The sequence below is a fragment of the Camelus bactrianus genome, chromosome 7 (assembly GCF_048773025.1).
Source record: "Camelus bactrianus isolate YW-2024 breed Bactrian camel chromosome 7, ASM4877302v1, whole genome shotgun sequence".
In the NCBI taxonomy this organism is placed as follows: domain Eukaryota; kingdom Metazoa; phylum Chordata; class Mammalia; order Artiodactyla; family Camelidae; genus Camelus; species Camelus bactrianus.
The window spans coordinates 54842254-54859780 of NC_133545.1; the positions used below are offsets into that span (position 1 = coordinate 54842254).

A 17527-nucleotide genomic window follows, 5' to 3' on the forward strand; every position below is an offset into this window, starting at 1 on the left:
TTGTGGTTGCCAAGGGGGAGGGGAGTGGGAAGGGATAGACTGGGAGTTCAAAATTTGTAGATACTGACAGGCATATGCAGAATAGATAAACAAGATTATACTGTATAGCACAGGGAAATATATACAAGATTTTGTGGTAGCTCACAGCGAAAAATATGTGACAATGAACATATGTATGTTCAAGTATAACTGAAAAATTGTGCTCTACACTGGAATTTGATACAACATTGTAAAATGACTATAACTCAATAAAAAATGTAAAAATTTTTAAAAAATAAAATTATATGTAGTTTTCTTGTATAATTTAAAATTCTTTTCATATGTGTAGCTTTCCCTGTTTTCTCATCTTCAACGTTGTTTAGTTATATCGTTCCACTGCTCTTATCTGGACAGAACTTGCCAAAATTTATCTATTCAATTGTGTTTTTTCCCAAATAATCATTGAGATTTGCTTTTCTGTTAATTATCTGTTTATAACTTTACCTTTTTGTTGATTTGTAAGGGTACTTTGCATATTCCAGCCACTGATCCTTTACATAATATGTACTTGAAATTACCCCTTTTATCTCTGTGGCTTGCCTTATCTATTTGTCTTTTAATGCAAAATTTTTTAATTTTTATAGTCAAATACTTTTATACTGCTTAATAATTTGTGGTGTCTTGTGTATTCAAATATTATAATATATTTGAATTATAAGTTCCTTGAAGGCAGGAACTGTGTGTGATAACTTCTTATTACTGCATGGCTCTTAGTATAGTGTTATACATGTAATAGACATTAAATGAAGAAATGAATTACCTAATATTAAATACTATGGGTAGAGCAGAATATTAACAAATGTTATTAACTAATATTTCTTTTTCTTTTTCGGTTGTTTAGATATAAATTTGCAGCAACCATCAACTGGTGCAAGCTTCATCCACAGCCCTGCAACTATCAAAAAGTTCTTGGATACAACAAACGACATCTCACACTTTTCATTAAAATCAGTTACAACTCGAATAAATCATTCAAAGAAGGCTATTTCCCATCAGATATCAAGTTTTAAACATGCAGATCACACCCTTAGTACAAACCTCAGTCTGCAGGATTTGGAAGTTCCTACAAACAACCATAGTTCTTTAAGCATTAACCAAAACAGTTCTCACAGCAAAGTAAAGGATGTTATCCAGGGCACCATCCAAACAGAAGCAAGAGAGTATAATTTTCAAACCAACAGGTCTGCCCAAGGTTACACACAGTATAAGAATGGACTTGCATCATCACTTACTAGAGCCATCACTATTTTGCCAGAAAAGCCTAGATCGACCAAAATATCAACTTGTGCAGAATCCCCTTGCTTTCTTGGTGTTTCCTGTGTGCCAACCACAGATGGTCACTCCCAGTGTGGACGCTGCCCCTTTGGATATTATGGGGATGGTATCAGTTGCAGAGGTAGTATGAAAATTCTTCAGAAGATACAAAGAAAACTATTTAGTTCACATTTAAGTAATTAAGAAGATATGTTCTTCTATTTATTAATTTCAGTTTACACCATTCAGTTCACTAATTTCTATTTATTTATTATTTGTGTATATTCCCTTCACATTTCAAAAACATTAACAGGTATTTCTGAATTTTTTAATAACATTAATATTAAATAGCATTATAGCTATATAATCCATTATAAATATATTCACTGAGAACATACTGTGTTGTAGGGTCTGTGGAAATACTCTGTATCACTATGTCATATAGTCCACAAGGACCCCAGATATTGAGTGTTATTTTTCCCATTATATAGACAAGAAAGCAGAGCCTTACAGGGCTAACTGACTTTTCTGGCATTAAGCTGCTAGAGATAAAATATAAGATGTGAATAACACTGTGGTCTGAATTGTTTTCAGCTCACAGAGGGCATTTAGCACTTTAAATGACTAATTCTGGCATATTTGCTTATTTGCATAAACTAGGTTACTCTGTAATTCCTCCAGCCTTGAGAATAAAACAAATTGGGAATCACTTTAAATTTGAAAGGAGTGTTCACTTCTTTTCACAATCATCAGCATTGTTTTCTCTGATGCAAGTCAAATTTCTGGCTTTGACAAAGTAGAAGCTACTTTTTGTTGTTGATACTCTTACGTTGTTACTGTTTTGTTTTGTCTGTGTTTTGATTTATTTAAGACCCACTTAAGCAACAGAGCTGTTGGAGTGTTTCTTTGTTCTCCAGAGGAACCTAGAGTTACGGAGAGGAACCTTGTTTTTTCCTTTCTCTATAGGAATAATGATAATAACCTTCAATACTTACATATTTGTAATATAAAACTCATAGTTATTAACAAATAAAACAACCTCATGTATTTCAGTTACCTTAGGAAGTGTTCAATGCCTAATAGTTAGAATATATCAGGTTGTTAGACAAGCTTAAGGAATACGAACCTATAAGCTTATGATGTGTTCCTGGCGTCTTGCTCTTTGTCATTATGACTATCCCTGCCACTCAGCAACATTTACCTAATTAGTATCTGAAATTTCATTGCTCTGGAAAGACTGTAATCCCATTTATGGTTAGCAGCCATCTCCAACATCAGTTTTGCTATGGGAGTTAATTACCACATATGATACATTTTTCTTACACTATCAATCATTTACCTCGGTCATTCTAGTAGTAAAACAAATATAAGCGGAAAAATAATTTTCTGGATATATGTAGTGGTTATAGTTTAATAGCGGTGTCAAAATTTTCAAATTTCAGGAAATTTTACTTTCATTGTAATTAAATCTATGGGCAACGTGCATATAGTGTATTTACAGTTCAGCCTTTCCTTTCCCACTTGATTTTGCAGCCATTTGTAGACATCCATGTGGAAGAAACAGGGAGTGTGTTGCCCCAAACATATGCAAGTGCAGACCTGGCTACAGTGGTTCTAACTGCCAAACTGGTAGGTATAGCATTCATTCGTTTGCATAATGAATTTAATTGATAATTGATATTTCTAAACCATGAATTTTATTTTATACAGCTATATGCCATCCTGATTGCAAAAACCATGGAAAATGTATTAAGCCTAACATTTGTGAATGTGCCCCAGGGTATGGTGGAGCAGCCTGTGATGAAGGTGATAATTCAAAATAAAATTCAAATAATAAAACCAAAATAAAGCAATATTTTCTTTAAAAACTTTTGAAAAGATAATTTAGTTTTACTGTGTACACATTAATATATACTTAATAATGCTGGTGAGGGAGTCTAAGTTTGTTAATGCTTATTAAAAAAATTTATTTGAAGATTTTGAAAACAAATTTACAAAATCAGAGAGCCAAAGAACAACAGCTTATTCATCCTTGGTAAAAGTATATTTAGAAATAATTTTTTTTTGAGATTTAGTTTTATGGAACCATATCTCTACAAATATTTTAGCTTCAAACAAAGACATCTGCTTATTGAAAAGCTTGTCAAATATGGTTCCAAGGAACTGTTAAATACAAAATAATTAGAAGGTATCAGGTAGTAAGAAGAAACCTAAAAAAAGGTTTTTAAAAACATGTCTACAGCCATGTAATTTTATTGCTTTGGTTGAAATCTTAAGTGGAGAGTTTAAGAAATGGCATTCCTAAAATGGATAATGTTTTCAAGAAACAAATTTGTTATTTTTAAAATAATATTCTAGTAGACTGTACGCAGAGAATTATTAAACTGAGAGCCACGTTAAATGTTTTCATGACCAAGCAAGATACAAATTAATAAATTACAGTAAATATAGAGTTAACTAATAGAAACATTTAATATCAATAGCATAGGGAAATACAGAAGTGTTCTATTTGTAAAGCAGGAATGCATAAGTCTAAGTCTAATTTTTCAGAAGAAACCTAAGATTGTATATTTCCACCCAGTTAACTGAAAGTTTTATAAACCAAAACATGCTGAAGAGTTGTAGGCATTTTCAGAGTGTGAAAATGCCACTTAGTCAATCCCACAGAACTAAATTTCATGCTAAAATAGAACTGAGTTTTCTATAAATTGCTCTTATAAGAAGTTTTTATTACGACTGTGCTTCATAAATAAAAACTGACTTTTTCTTAATTAAGAACTGACTTAACATAGTCTGTGTCCACAGAACACTGTAGACCACCTTGTCAACATGGTGGCACCTGCTTGGCTGGAAATCTCTGCACTTGTCCTTATGGTTTTGTGGGACCAAGATGTGAAACAAGTAAGCAAAGCTCTTTTGCAGTCTAATATAATGAAATTTCTCCTTTGGACAGTTGATTGCTTTAATGCTGACTGAGATAAACCCAAATCCTAGGTAAAAAATATACCTTCATGATTTATTACGATGATTACCATTTTGCATACCACTGGGTGCCAGTACTAAGATAAAGACGCTTGTTCTTAGAAGCAACTATTTTCTTGACCTTATCCATGAACATTTTTTTTGAGATAATAAGGATTCTAATTTGCTGGCTTATATATATATATTGATCTCATTTAATTTACATCTATGATTACTTTCATCAGTAACTAATAATTTTCCCAAATAGCCAACTCCTGTTTACCATTCAGGTCAATGGTTTTCTGGTTTCCCCATCTCTATTAACAACCACAACAGCAAAAATAACTGAAAGTGAAAACTGGAAACCATTTAAAGCCAAAAGATAATTTGTTTTTCTTTTTCTTTTTCTTTCTGATCTTGTTCATTAGATGATGTTATTGGCAGTTATAAGAAAATAGGTAATAGCCAATAATATGACCAATTCCAAGCCTAATTTATCTTTCTTTTATTTTTATCATATGATCTTAGTGGTTTGTAACAAGCACTGTGAAAATGGAGGTGAATGTCTTATACCAGATGTTTGCCAGTGCAAGCCTGGCTGGTATGGACCCACCTGTAGCACAGGTAAAATCAGAAAATTTTTCAATAAATATATTAGTTAAAAGAAATTTAAAATGCACCAGTGTCCTAATACTTGCACCCAAAAGCATAAAAGTAATCTGACAAGTTTTTATTATAAAGTTTTTATTTCAAGAAGATTTTTAAAGCCCTCCCTCTCACTTTCATTCTTTTTCTTCTTGTATTAGGCCAGAGTATATTCCAGCCCGACCAATACTTTCTTTTTTGGCCTTTATTTTTCCCTCATCTATTTGTCTTATGGTGGAGAGAAACATAGCTGTGCTGCATATTCAGGTCTCTTTCAAGTTTTTTTTAAACAGCACAGACATTCTATTTCATTAAACATTCATGCAATTCTAAGAGTTAAGTGGACATCATAACACAGTATTTATTTATTTACACAGTATTAGGGTTACTTCTTTGGCAGTGTGGTGTTTGCAATTATCTCTGTTTAATTTAATCCACTGTAATCTAATGACTTTTCTCAACATAAATTTAATTCAACATTTACAGCTTGACAACTATGTGTGAAGCACGATGCAAGGGGAAACAAAGATCAGTTTGATTTTTGCCCCAATTTCAAATAGATCATTAGTGAAGGGGACATGGACACAACTATAGAAAAGACTGTGAAACAAGTTGAGTTACAATAAGTAATATAATAATTGCACAGTTCCTTGGAAGCAGACAAAAGAGAGATTAATTCTAGCAAGTGCAGTTTGGAAGAAAATTGTGTAGACTTTGGAGAATTGGTAAAATCTGGGTTGAAAAATGGTATGGAGGGTGACTTTCAAAGTGGAAGAAAGGTAAAGAAGGAAAAACAAAGAATGTTGTTGAGTGTGGTACGACTTGAGTTCAGTGTTCATATTTGACTTGGGAAGTAGACATAAAGAGGTACATGTGGCCACATGTATTTGAGCAGATTACACATTATCCTGCTTGTGCTGTTGAATTGCCTTCTCCTAACTTCCAATCATTTTTTCCAGCTTACCAAGGGCATTCTGAATTCTAATCATAGCCTCCACACTCTTGGCTTAGTAATATTTGTAAACTTAATGAACAGAATTGCAAAGCTATTAACCAGTTATTTCACCCCTCTTATGTTTGGCAAAGTCTAATTAATTATAGGTTATGGATTTTACTTGCAGTAAAAATAAAATATTTCATTATGCACCATTTTGTACTTCAGTGCAGCTTTCATTTTTTAAATAATAAAACTTTTATGGTCTTTCTCCCTCCTGCTGTTCATTAGCTTTGTGTGACCCCATTTGCCTCAATGGTGGTTCCTGTAACAAGCCAAACACTTGCCTCTGTCCAAATGGATTCTTTGGTGCACGGTGTCAAAATGGTAATTATTCTTTCTTTATAAACATAAAGGCAAAGGGAAAGTTAGACGTAAACAGAGCTCTGACAAGTTTCAAGGAGGAAGATGCTATTTCTTCTATTTCTTGCGATGTTGCAGTCTTGGTCACCAAATGATTAGCTCATAGAAATACATGAGTTATTATGCAAAATGTTTATTTATTCAACATACGTTGAATAAAAAACCTTGTCACAACCATAGCACATTTGTAGGACCAAGTTGTTGAAACAAATAAGCAAAGTTCTCTTGCGGTCTTTCATGTGAAATGGTGTCATTTTTGCTGCCCTCTCAGCAAAAATGTTTGATTTACAGTCAGTCTAATGTCCACTGTTATCTAATGTGCTTTCCTGACTTTAGTTTCACTAAACATTTATGAAGAGCCAGCTGTGCACAGAACTATGCAAAGAGATAGGGGGACGTAAAGATGCATCATTTTTCCCCTTCACGGACTGTTATTTTAACACTTTCCCTCATAAAGTTAATGCTACAGATTTTATTTTGTTTTGTTTCGTTTTTTCCAGAATATGAACATGACCTGATGTTGAACACATAGGCATGAATTAATGCCAATAAATGAAATTTAAAATGTATTTTCTGCATCTTCATACTTTTGAGTTTATGCAAACTAGAATAGACTTTCAGTATAAAACATACCAGAATATGTATAATTTAAATTCTAAAATATGTACTTTCTATGTCATGTTATACTTTGATTTGCAATCCTTTTTTATTAACTTGGAGGTTGGCTAGGATTCTGACATTAAAACTGAGGTGAAGAAACCATCACTCTAATACTAGGCATGCAGACATACGAAATGAGTTCCTCGAATTCAGATTTCTGTTAAGAAACTAGTTTGCAAAAACGGGAAGACTAAATTAAGACAAATCTTGAAAACCAGGAGACTACGACTAAATCCACGTTTAAGAGTTTTAGGTAGGGTTTTGAGTGGAGAACATAAAGAGGAAAATAAAAAGCTTATGCCTCTCATGCTATTTGCAGTAGATGTAAGTATAGTAAGAAAAATTCTCTAAAATTTATATGCCAACTATACAACTGGGTAAAGGAGGGACTCTAAATTACTAAATTGAACTAAAAGTTATCTATTGAACAGATGTCATGTTACAGTTTTTGGAACTAGCAGTCTCTGAAGTTTCCTAGTTGGCATAGATGTTGAAAATTTACTTATAGTCTCCAGGCCTCAGGCTTCTTAACTTTCAAGTTTGAGCTAGACAGTTGCTGTGAAGTGCAAATGAGACAAACAAGAGGACCACCTGCACACACAGTCAGCACATGGCTAGCTAGCATTAAGTAATGGTACTATTGTCATGTAAGACATGTTACAGAAAAGAGCAGAAGACATAAAAATATTATTTTTATTCTTATTAGATTACATTCTCTTGTGAGCCCAAAAGCTGGGAAGGGAAGATGCTATACACATCGAAAGCCATTGAATAACATTAGGCAGAGTATGGTTAAAAGTCAGTATGAGGAGAATATTCTGTGGGTTCTACTGGGTTTCAAAAGAGAAAGATAGCATTTGAGCTGTAAACATCGTGAAAGAGATAAACCACTCTGTGAATAAGCAAAGATTAAAACGTGTGTCTGAAGAGCTTCCAAGTTCCTTCATCCATTTGCCATGAGCCCTTTCCATATGGAACATGAGGCTGGATAACAGCTCACTTTGGAGTTTGATGGAAGATCCATCTGAGGCTAGAAAATCTCATAAATATATGTGTGAAGGTGGACTTTCTCCTGAACCTCCTTTTTCTAAAATGGGATCGGGGTGGGTATGACCAAGCCTAAGTTTATATGTCATTTCTCTGTATTACTTATATACTTTTTTGTATAAATGTAGTATTTATCTCACACGCAAGTTTTGTAGCGTAGATGAGTATTAATTATAACAATGTTACTCACTGTAAACAAGTCTTTTGTTCTTTTTTTGTTTTTTAGTTTTAAATTTCTAACCATGGTATTTCCTATGATGTTTCTGTAATGAAAAGAATACATTTTTTCCTAAAATAATCTCAACAGAAATAATCTTAAATCATATAAAGATTATGAAACAGAAGATAGAGCTTTTCCCAGTAATAAAAAATATAAAAATGCCAGAGAAAGTAGATTCAAAAGGCTCGGTCTAAAATAGTAGAAATCATTCATTTCCTAAAATCATTCAGTTATGTTGTCTTTGTACATAAAGCGCTACATTGTTTTCATTTATAAATCCATTAGAAATCAGTTGAATTTTTCTTACAATGTTTAGAAATTTTAAAAGCAGCTATTAAAAACAGGTCTAATTTAACAGGAAGCCCATCTACAAAGGCCTTATTACCAAAACCAGTTAACCTGACATTCACTTTAAAAATACAAACTAAAATCCATCTAATTATCATTTAAGGAAAAATTAAATTTAAAAATTTCTAGGCAGGTTTGCCTATGTATTATTATTTTTAAAATAACTGCATATAATTGTCATATTGGGAAGAGGCATGAAGCAATAAAAATCCTTTCATAAAAGATAACAAAAATTAGCTTGTGAACTCTATGGAACAGAATCATGTATGTAGAAAATACAAGTACAGTGTTTTCAAGATTATTCAAAAACTATTCTTAACAAAGCCAAGGATTTATTGTTTAAAAGATTTTTTGCCAAGCATTCACAGGAACAAGTCACATAAAAAGCTCTGCCTTCATGACCTCAGTAAGTATTCAAAAGTTCACTTTAAAGTATTTACTGAACATCACGTGACTGATTGCTGAGTTTTTCTAATTTCCAGTAGGAACAGATATTCTTATTTTGAGCTAAGTTTTGACTTATTTTCTTGGTTTTTCCCATATCATTTCACTTTTTACTTCAAAGTACAGTTTAAAAAAAGATAAGGTGCATAATATATGCACTATAATACCGAAGTCTCTATTGGTTATGAACACTTCACCAATACATTTCAGGTTGTGCTAACCTACTAGCAAATCACAGCTGTAAGCATTATATTTTGTGGTTTAGAAAAGACAGTTTTAATGACTTGCAGTTGTGATGTTTTAATTTAATAGCACATTTCTCTGCCTTATGGCCCCATAGATAACAAGCACACGATACAATATATAATATATAATAATTGCATAGCTGATATTCACAGACTGCTGCCATGTGTTCTTTTAGCTATCTGTCATCCTCCCTGTAAGAATGGTGGTCACTGCATGAGAAATAATGTGTGCACCTGTCCTGAAGGATACACTGGTAGGAGATGCCAAAAAAGTAAGACACCATTAAATGTATTTGCCAACTACCAGTAAAGCAAACATATTAAGTAGAAAAACTATTGCTATTCAAGGGCTCACATTTCATCCTTTTACCTTAAGGTATCTGTGATCCCATGTGCATGAATGGAGGGAAATGTATGGGACCAAATCTTTGCTCTTGTCCTTCTGGTTGGAGAGGGAAACAGTGCAACACACGTAAGAGGAGTATTCTTTAAATGCTAAAGCCTACATGGGAATGTAAAGCAGAGTTTAAAACAAAGAGCATTTTCCTTATTTTTTGTTGCTTGTTTTTTTCTTACTTGTTTCTAATTTACAAGATACCTTTTTGAAACAGGAAGAGTAAAATGCCGAGTCATTCTGCCAAGTTAGCAGAGGTAGAGAAGGTGCTGTACTTTCTAGTCTGTTCACTACAGTTGCCAGGATAAATGACAAGTCTTCAAGTTCTGGTCTCTCAGTCTTAAGTAGAAGTCAGGGCAAGGTTTTTTAAAAAATTACTGGTTCCTTGGCCCCTTCTCAGACCAGCCAAAGCAGAACCTCCTCTGATGGGGTGCTTTCGATTCTTGCTAGTTTTTGAGATAATGGTAGCTCTCCTCATTCAAATGTTTCATGTATTTCCTTTTTTATAAATTATTATTTAAAATTACTAGCTAACATAATGTATTGGTCAAAGTGTAAAATGAGATGCAGTATAAAAGTTCAACAATTGGGGAAAAAGTAAATCATAATATGTTTGATCAATGGAACATTATACAACCATTAAAATCACGTTGAGAATAAGTAGTGACAATACAAAGTGTCCTTGATAAAATGTTAAAGGAAGAGATCCTTAGTTAAGTAATTTTTAACTATTTCTCTTTCTTTAATGGAAATTTTTATGGTTTGTGATAGGATTTGACTAGTGAATTTTTAACTTGTTTATGTTTCTGTTTGCAGCTATCTGCTTCCAGAAATGTAAAAACGGTGGCGAGTGTATTGCTCCTAGCGTATGCCATTGTCCTCCCACATGGGAAGGAGCGCAGTGTCAGACACGTAAGCCTACAGCATTTGTTTTCTACTCTATGTTCTGAACTTGAATCTATCATAATTATTGAACAAAATATAGCTTTAGCTAAAATCTATAAGGGCAAATAAATCCCAGTATGCTGATCCACTTTTTAAAAGTTTTAGAAATAAAAGGGTATCTTAACACTTCTTTTTTTCCATTTTTTTCTCCCTCTTTTTTTTTGGGGTGTGGGGAGCATAATCAGATTGATTGATTGATTGGTTGATTGATTTAATGGAGGTACTGGGGATGGAACCCAGGATCTCGTGCATGCTAGGCATGCACTCTACCACCAAGCTATGCCCACCCCCCTCTTACGTATTTCTATACCCCCTTAAAAGAAGAAAGTATATTAATATTTTGTGTGACACAGTTAATTCCAAATTATAGCCTGTGGGTTGCCACTGAAGTTCTTTTAGGTGGGCTAAAGAAGATTTTTTTTTTCATTTAAAAAAACTTTATTTTTCTTCTAGTATTATTGCCGTATAATTGACATTTGGCACTGTTAAGGTATACAGCCTAATGATTTGACTTACATAAATCATATGTTTGCATAAACCACAGTAAGTTTAGTGAACATCCATCATCTCATATAGATACAAAATTAAAGAAATAGAACAACGTATTTTTTCCTTGTGATGAGAGCTCTTATGATTTATTCTCTTAAAATTTTCATATATAATATACAACACTGTTGATTGTATTTATTGTGTTGTACATTATACTCCTAGTAATTATTTAACTTATAATTAAAAGTTTGTACCTTTTGAGTACTTTCATCTAAGGGAGAATTGGATGAAAAAGGTTTTAATACACAGTTTAAATATTATTTATATTATAAGGTAAGGATATAGCTATCATGGGATCATAGAAAATAAGAAAAACTTTAAAAAATTAATTCATTCCAAATTCCACCACCCATAACTAGTTTCTGCTTTGATAGTAGCATTTTAGTATATTTCTATTCAGTTTTAGTCATGAATTTTTACATAGATGAGATTTCAGGGTATAGAGGAAAATCAAATTTTAAGCAGTTCTGAAATTTATGAAAACTTTAAATAATATGTGAAAATATTAGCAAAGATTGACCTCATGAGAAAAACTGAAAATCTCCTCAAAATATTTTCAAATGATCAATAATTACATATCAAAGCTTGTGATCCAAGTAAGTGAATTGTAAACTGAAATTACACAGTTGTAAAAAGATCATACCTTAAAAAAAAAAAGACCATGCCTTATTACTAGAAATACCTGCCCTGCTTTTCAGTGTCTTATGAACTATACTTGTTTCCATGTATCAAAGATTTTGCATGTAATTTTAATGACTCAGACTTTATTTTGTTAGTAATTGCTATTATAATTTATACATTCCTCATCCTAGGAAAATATTTTCAAAGGGTCCATTGAATACTAGTACTCACATAAGAAATATATGTTCAAAATCAACAATTCTCATTGGAAGTTAGATATGATAAAATGCTAGAAAAAAGAGCTATCAGCCTCAATTTAATCTACTCACTCTGGAGAGGTCTGTGTGGACCATGAGAGAGAATGATGAGCTGCTAAAAGCATACTAATGTGGAAATATGCTCCAATGATTGTGAATTGAGTTACCCTGAGCACAGCCTAAAGATGTACACCTATTTTTGCACCTTGTAGCACGTTTATGTGAATCTTAAAAGTCCCCTTCCCCAGAATTCTTTACTTCCAATTGTCTGAGAACTGCCTAAACTTTGATGACATTATTTTACAAGAAGTATTACTGCCATCTTCTGGAAAATTGTTGTAATAAATATTTAAATTTATGATGTCTGTGATGTGAATGGTGCTTCCTTACCTGTGGAACCTTGTTCACTACACAACCTGCTCAGTCATTAACAACAGCCCTGATGAAAACATACCTTTCATTGTTGTATTTATACCAAAAGGAATATTATTCTTGAATTATACAATCTTCCATTATGAGTTATTGAAACATAACTACATAACTCTCCCATGAAAAATAACTGCATTGTATATAATTTTATATTATGTCTATTTTTACTCAATATTACTTGAAAGCATTTTCCATGTCCTTAAAAACATAATTTTAAATGATATATTAAGTTCCATAATATAAACAGTATAATTCACTTGATCTTTCCCCTCATGTTGAACATTTCAGTTACTTACAAATTACTATTATTATTATGAGTATTTTTTTCTCTACAGGTGGGTAGGTAGATAGATGATGAAAGGAAGGAAGGAAAAGAAAGAAGGAGAGGAAAGGAAAGGAAGAAAGAAAGAAAAAAGAAAGGGAAAAAATTGAGATAGATGAAAGATAAGTAAGTATTGAGATACATACTGAAATAAATAATTTTAAATTTTTATTTGGAGAGATTTTAAAGAAGAAATTCCTAGTACAAACAGTGTGAAAATCTTTAGGAAACTTCCAATAGAGCTGTTTTACATTAAACTTTCTCCATAAAGGAAGTTTATGGTATAAAATAAAATTATCTGTTTTTCCATACACTGGTCAATACTGAATTGTCTCTTAAATTTTTGCTTAAAAATGTTTATTAAAAAGCAATTATGAAAGCTACCTTATGTTACTGATTTGAATCTTCTAGGAAATCAAATATATATTTTTTAAATTAAATGTAGCCAATGAAAATTTTGTTTGCTTTAATAATATCCTCATAGAATAGTGAAACTGTTGTGTTGAGTTTGGGTTGTGTTGAGTTTGGGGTGTTTTGTCTTTTGAAGTGTGTGTGTATGTGTGTGTTTGAGCTGCTTGCAGAAATAAAGGAGTGTAATTGGTCATTAACAGATTCTTATGACTATTGTTTATAGCCGAGCTATCAGATCACTGGAATAGAATATGTCACAAGCATTTATGTCAAAAGATTGTAACTATAAAAATTTGTGTATTATAGCAATTTGCAATCAAAAGTGTCTTTATGGAGGCAGATGTGTACTCCCCAACATATGTTCTTGCCGCCCTGGATATTCTGGAGTCAAATGTGAAAAGAAAATACAGGTATTTTACATTTTAAACAAAACTTATGTTACATATTGACATCTGACATTTACTCAGATATTCTACTTAGTAATTCATACCTATCTGTTAACGTTTTATTTTCTTTTATTTCCACAAAGGAAAACATACAAGGTTTTACTATTTGCCTCTAAAACCAAAATGCTATTGTTTTTGCGTCATTATAGTTATCTTATTGTTCAAAATTTTGTTGTGCACTTAAGGAATGTCACTGTGCAGATACAGCCATCAAATGTAATGCAGTATTTCATGGTACCAGGGTTGAAAGAGAGCAATAATCTCATAATATGGATTTAACACACGAATAATTTATATTTAGTGAAATACTTGATAAAAAGACCACCTTTAGTGTTCTCAAAAAAAAAAGTTCACTACTTTTAGATCAGTGAATCACTACTTCATTGATTTAGAGGGTGGAGGGTGTCTAAACATTTTTGGTGGATTCTATGCCACTGAAGTCTTGAATATCCTCATTCTTTTCCCTGATACTAGTTCTTTCTCTTCATTTACTCTCTATTAAAATCCATTTCAGAGATAAAAGCTCTTCACATCATTAGAATTAGGATTTATTTGTATTTCAGAAATCAAGAAACCAAAGGAAGAACAAGAGCTTAGAGTTTCTGAAATTGTCCCACACTTACTAGTAAGGCCAGTGCTGTATAAATACCTATTTTAAAAGTTTCTGTGATCATATTTGTACTTATAAAACGAAACGGAATTTTTTAGGTCTCCAATCTTGAATTCCTATCAACAGCCAAGATTTTTTTCAGCCCTAATCCTATACACACCAAGGTGGCTCTAACAATCAACAATCACACACACACACACACACACACACACACACACACACACACACACACACACACACACACAAAATGCAATAGAACTCTCCAGAAGTTCTTAAACTGTATTAGATTTAATTTTAAAAGCAATTATATGCTATTCAGCACTTCAAAAAACTCAGTGGTCATGCATATCAAAGTTTGCTGGAGTATTAAAATTTCAAAAATGATAAGGAATTTTCTTCCTGAAGCAAGATACTGAATCAGTCTGGCTTAGAGGCAAAGTGCATGTATTTATGTTTTTCTCCTAGCACTGGTGTTCATCCTGGAAGAATATGGCCCCCATTTTGTAGGGGGAAGAAATGATCATAATAGTACTATAGTTTGAAAACCAGGAAACAGAATTTATTGAGTAACCATTTGATCAGCTATTAAGAAAAAATAAACATAAAAGTTTGAGTTTCCTAGGTTTGAAGGCAGCCTAAATATATTTTATTTTATTTGAGATTTTTATGGCACAGAAAACCGTATCACCTCAAAAGCTTTCAACTCCACTTTGACATACTAAACTAGGTTACTTCTCTATATTCTATTTTTATGTATTCCTTTACTGTCTGAATCCTTCCTCATATGATTAATAGGAGATCATCTTCATCCCCATTCATGTTGCTTCTGAGACTGCAACTGGAACCACATTAAGGAAAGAAAGAACAGAAAGTCATGGGGAAAGAAAAACAAAACAAAACAAAAAGACTAGCTCAAGGACCATATGTCCTGCTTTACTGTAACCTGCTCTCCCAAGTTCTTATGGATTGCTAGAATTTCAATGAAAAAGACAGAGAATTACTGACTAGAAAAAGAGACAGAAAGAGGAAATAAAAAGGGGAAAGGAGGTGGTAAAGAGAGTGGGTTGATAAACAGCTTTGAGTGGCTTCATAACTTGCTGACTAGATGCTAAGTGCATTTATCATATCCCTGCCACTTGTTTGCTGTGACCTTGAGCAAGGTATTGAACCCCTGAGCCTCAATTTTTTCATCTATAATATGGGGCTAATAATAATACCTAATCATAGGGTTATAAGGATTAAATATGTTAATATATGGGAAGTACCTAGAATGCAGAAAACACTATGTACTTTGTTATTGGTGGTGACACTGAATAGAGGAATAGAGACGTGGAGAAGGAAACAGATGGGCAAAGAGACTTGCAATGCATTTTGAATATGTAAAGTCTATTCCTGAAGGATACCAGACAAAAAAGTTATTCTTTTATTGAGCATGGATGTTTCTTGAATGTAACACTTTGCCAAGATGGAATCATGTAGTATCCAAGCTCCATTCAGTCACAACTGCTGTGATGTTTAAATACTGATTAGATCTCAATTTTATGAAAGCAGTACTTCGTCTCTAGTGCCGAACATAGAACCAAAAAAGCTTTATGTATCATGTCGGGGGGAGGCAGCAAATAATGAGTCAGAGTTAAATTGTTTTCTAATATCTTTGAAATTTGATTTCTCTCTTCCTACTACAGATAAAACGCCAATAGCAAGTATATGAATTACAGACCTGTATCTTAAGAACATAAATTTTTATTCAGAAAAAGTTGAAAATAACTACTTGAAATTTATCTGGACATCATTTTTGAAACTATTTTAAAGACTGAGGAAACTAATAAAAATATAGAATGGTCTTAGTTATCACTGTCAGAGAAAAGCAAAGAAGGAATCCAGATCATCGAAATTTTACTTTGAAATATGATTTAATATTTACATACTGAGATGATGTTTCTGATATTCCCAACATTCATAATATTTAATAAACTGAATATTTTCCCAGTCCTTCCTGTGATGGTGTATTTACTTATTATCAGGATCAGTCAACATAACAGAAGCCACTTGATGTACCCAGATATAAAGTGTTAATGCGGAATTAGGAACTCTCAAGACTGTTGGAAGTGCTGGGAGCGGGGATGGGGGAGGACAGGGTAGAGTTCAGGAAAGCACCTGCTGAAGGTCAGAGAGGTTGAGAGTGAAGATGTCAGCCTAAAGCACCAAACAGGGGCTTTTCAGTTTTTCTGGAGCTGCTGCAATACTTCTGAATCTTTGATAACTACCACCAGAGTAGGTCATCATAAAAAAAAATTGCAGGAAAGCCACTGTGAATCTTTCACCTATCCAAGTATCCACCTGCAAACACCTCTGAAAAAAATAATGGCTTCCTATTCATTTCCATCTTCTAACTCTCTAGAAAGCTTTTTTCATTGGTAAACTCTAACCCCAAATCACAGAGAGAAGGGGATTCTGGAAAATGCAGTTCCCAGCCTTAGAAGGAAGTGACAGTGGTGCCAAGGGGACAAAAGTGAGCTAACACAAGATACACTAAACATTCTGCATCTTACTGCTTTGGACTATATTCCAGAGAGTAAAGCCATTACTTTTTAGCGATAAAAACACCATATTTAGCTTTGTCTTTGTTTTTCCTATTTTTTCTGCTGTTCTGACCTGTACCACTTCAGGACAAGGTGGAAGAAATAATGAAATTTGGGGTTTTAAAAGACTTACTTGGTCATTATGCTTATGTGTAAAAAGATACTGAAAACGTCCATTCTATCTATCCATTCTTTTGGTACCATGATCTGTTTTGGTGCAGAAGCAAGAGAGAAGCTATCACAAAATCAAATCCTTCTACAAATATCAAAAAGAGAAGTGGATGCTTAATAAAGGAAAAATTAAATTACATGAATTGTTGAGTAAGTGGGAATGTCAACAAGGAATACACAAATAATAGAAAGATCTGTCTCAGAGATGCAAATAACCATATGTTAACTAGAGTTATAAAACTTCCTTTTCTTTACTGTCTTATATTTGACCTCAAATTTTTCATTCATCTTTTTCAAAAAACATTTTGCTTTCATTTGAACATACCTATTTTATTTTATTTATTTATTTTGTTGTTTTTTTAATTGAAGTATAGTCAGTTTACAATGTTGTGTCAATTTCTGGTGTACAGCACAATATTTCAGTCATAAATGGATATACATGTATTTGTTTTCATACTCTTTTTTACCATAAGTTACTACAAGATATCAAATATAGTCCCCTGTGCTATACAGTATAAACTCGTTTATCTATTTTATATATACCAGTCAGTATCTGCAAATCTTGATCTC

The 17527-nt window shown here is 32.8% G+C and overlaps 1 protein-coding gene across 1 annotated transcript in view; it reads left to right on the forward strand.

The window, feature by feature from the left end:
- Positions 1-16185, forward strand: part of VWDE (von Willebrand factor D and EGF domains) — a 59036-nt gene extending 42851 nt beyond the window's left edge. The window contains exons 21-31 of the mRNA XM_045508444.2: positions 881-1435; positions 2827-2922; positions 3004-3099; positions 4099-4194; positions 4783-4878; positions 6125-6220; positions 9397-9492; positions 9597-9692; positions 10431-10526; positions 13455-13558; positions 15890-16185. Of these exons, the coding sequence (XP_045364400.2) occupies positions 881-1435; positions 2827-2922; positions 3004-3099; positions 4099-4194; positions 4783-4878; positions 6125-6220; positions 9397-9492; positions 9597-9692; positions 10431-10526; positions 13455-13558; positions 15890-15904 (1442 nt within the window). The 3' untranslated portion in view covers positions 15905-16185. The remainder of the gene's footprint in view (positions 1-880; positions 1436-2826; positions 2923-3003; positions 3100-4098; positions 4195-4782; positions 4879-6124; positions 6221-9396; positions 9493-9596; positions 9693-10430; positions 10527-13454; positions 13559-15889) is intronic.
- Positions 16186-17527: the final 1342 nt, after the last annotated feature.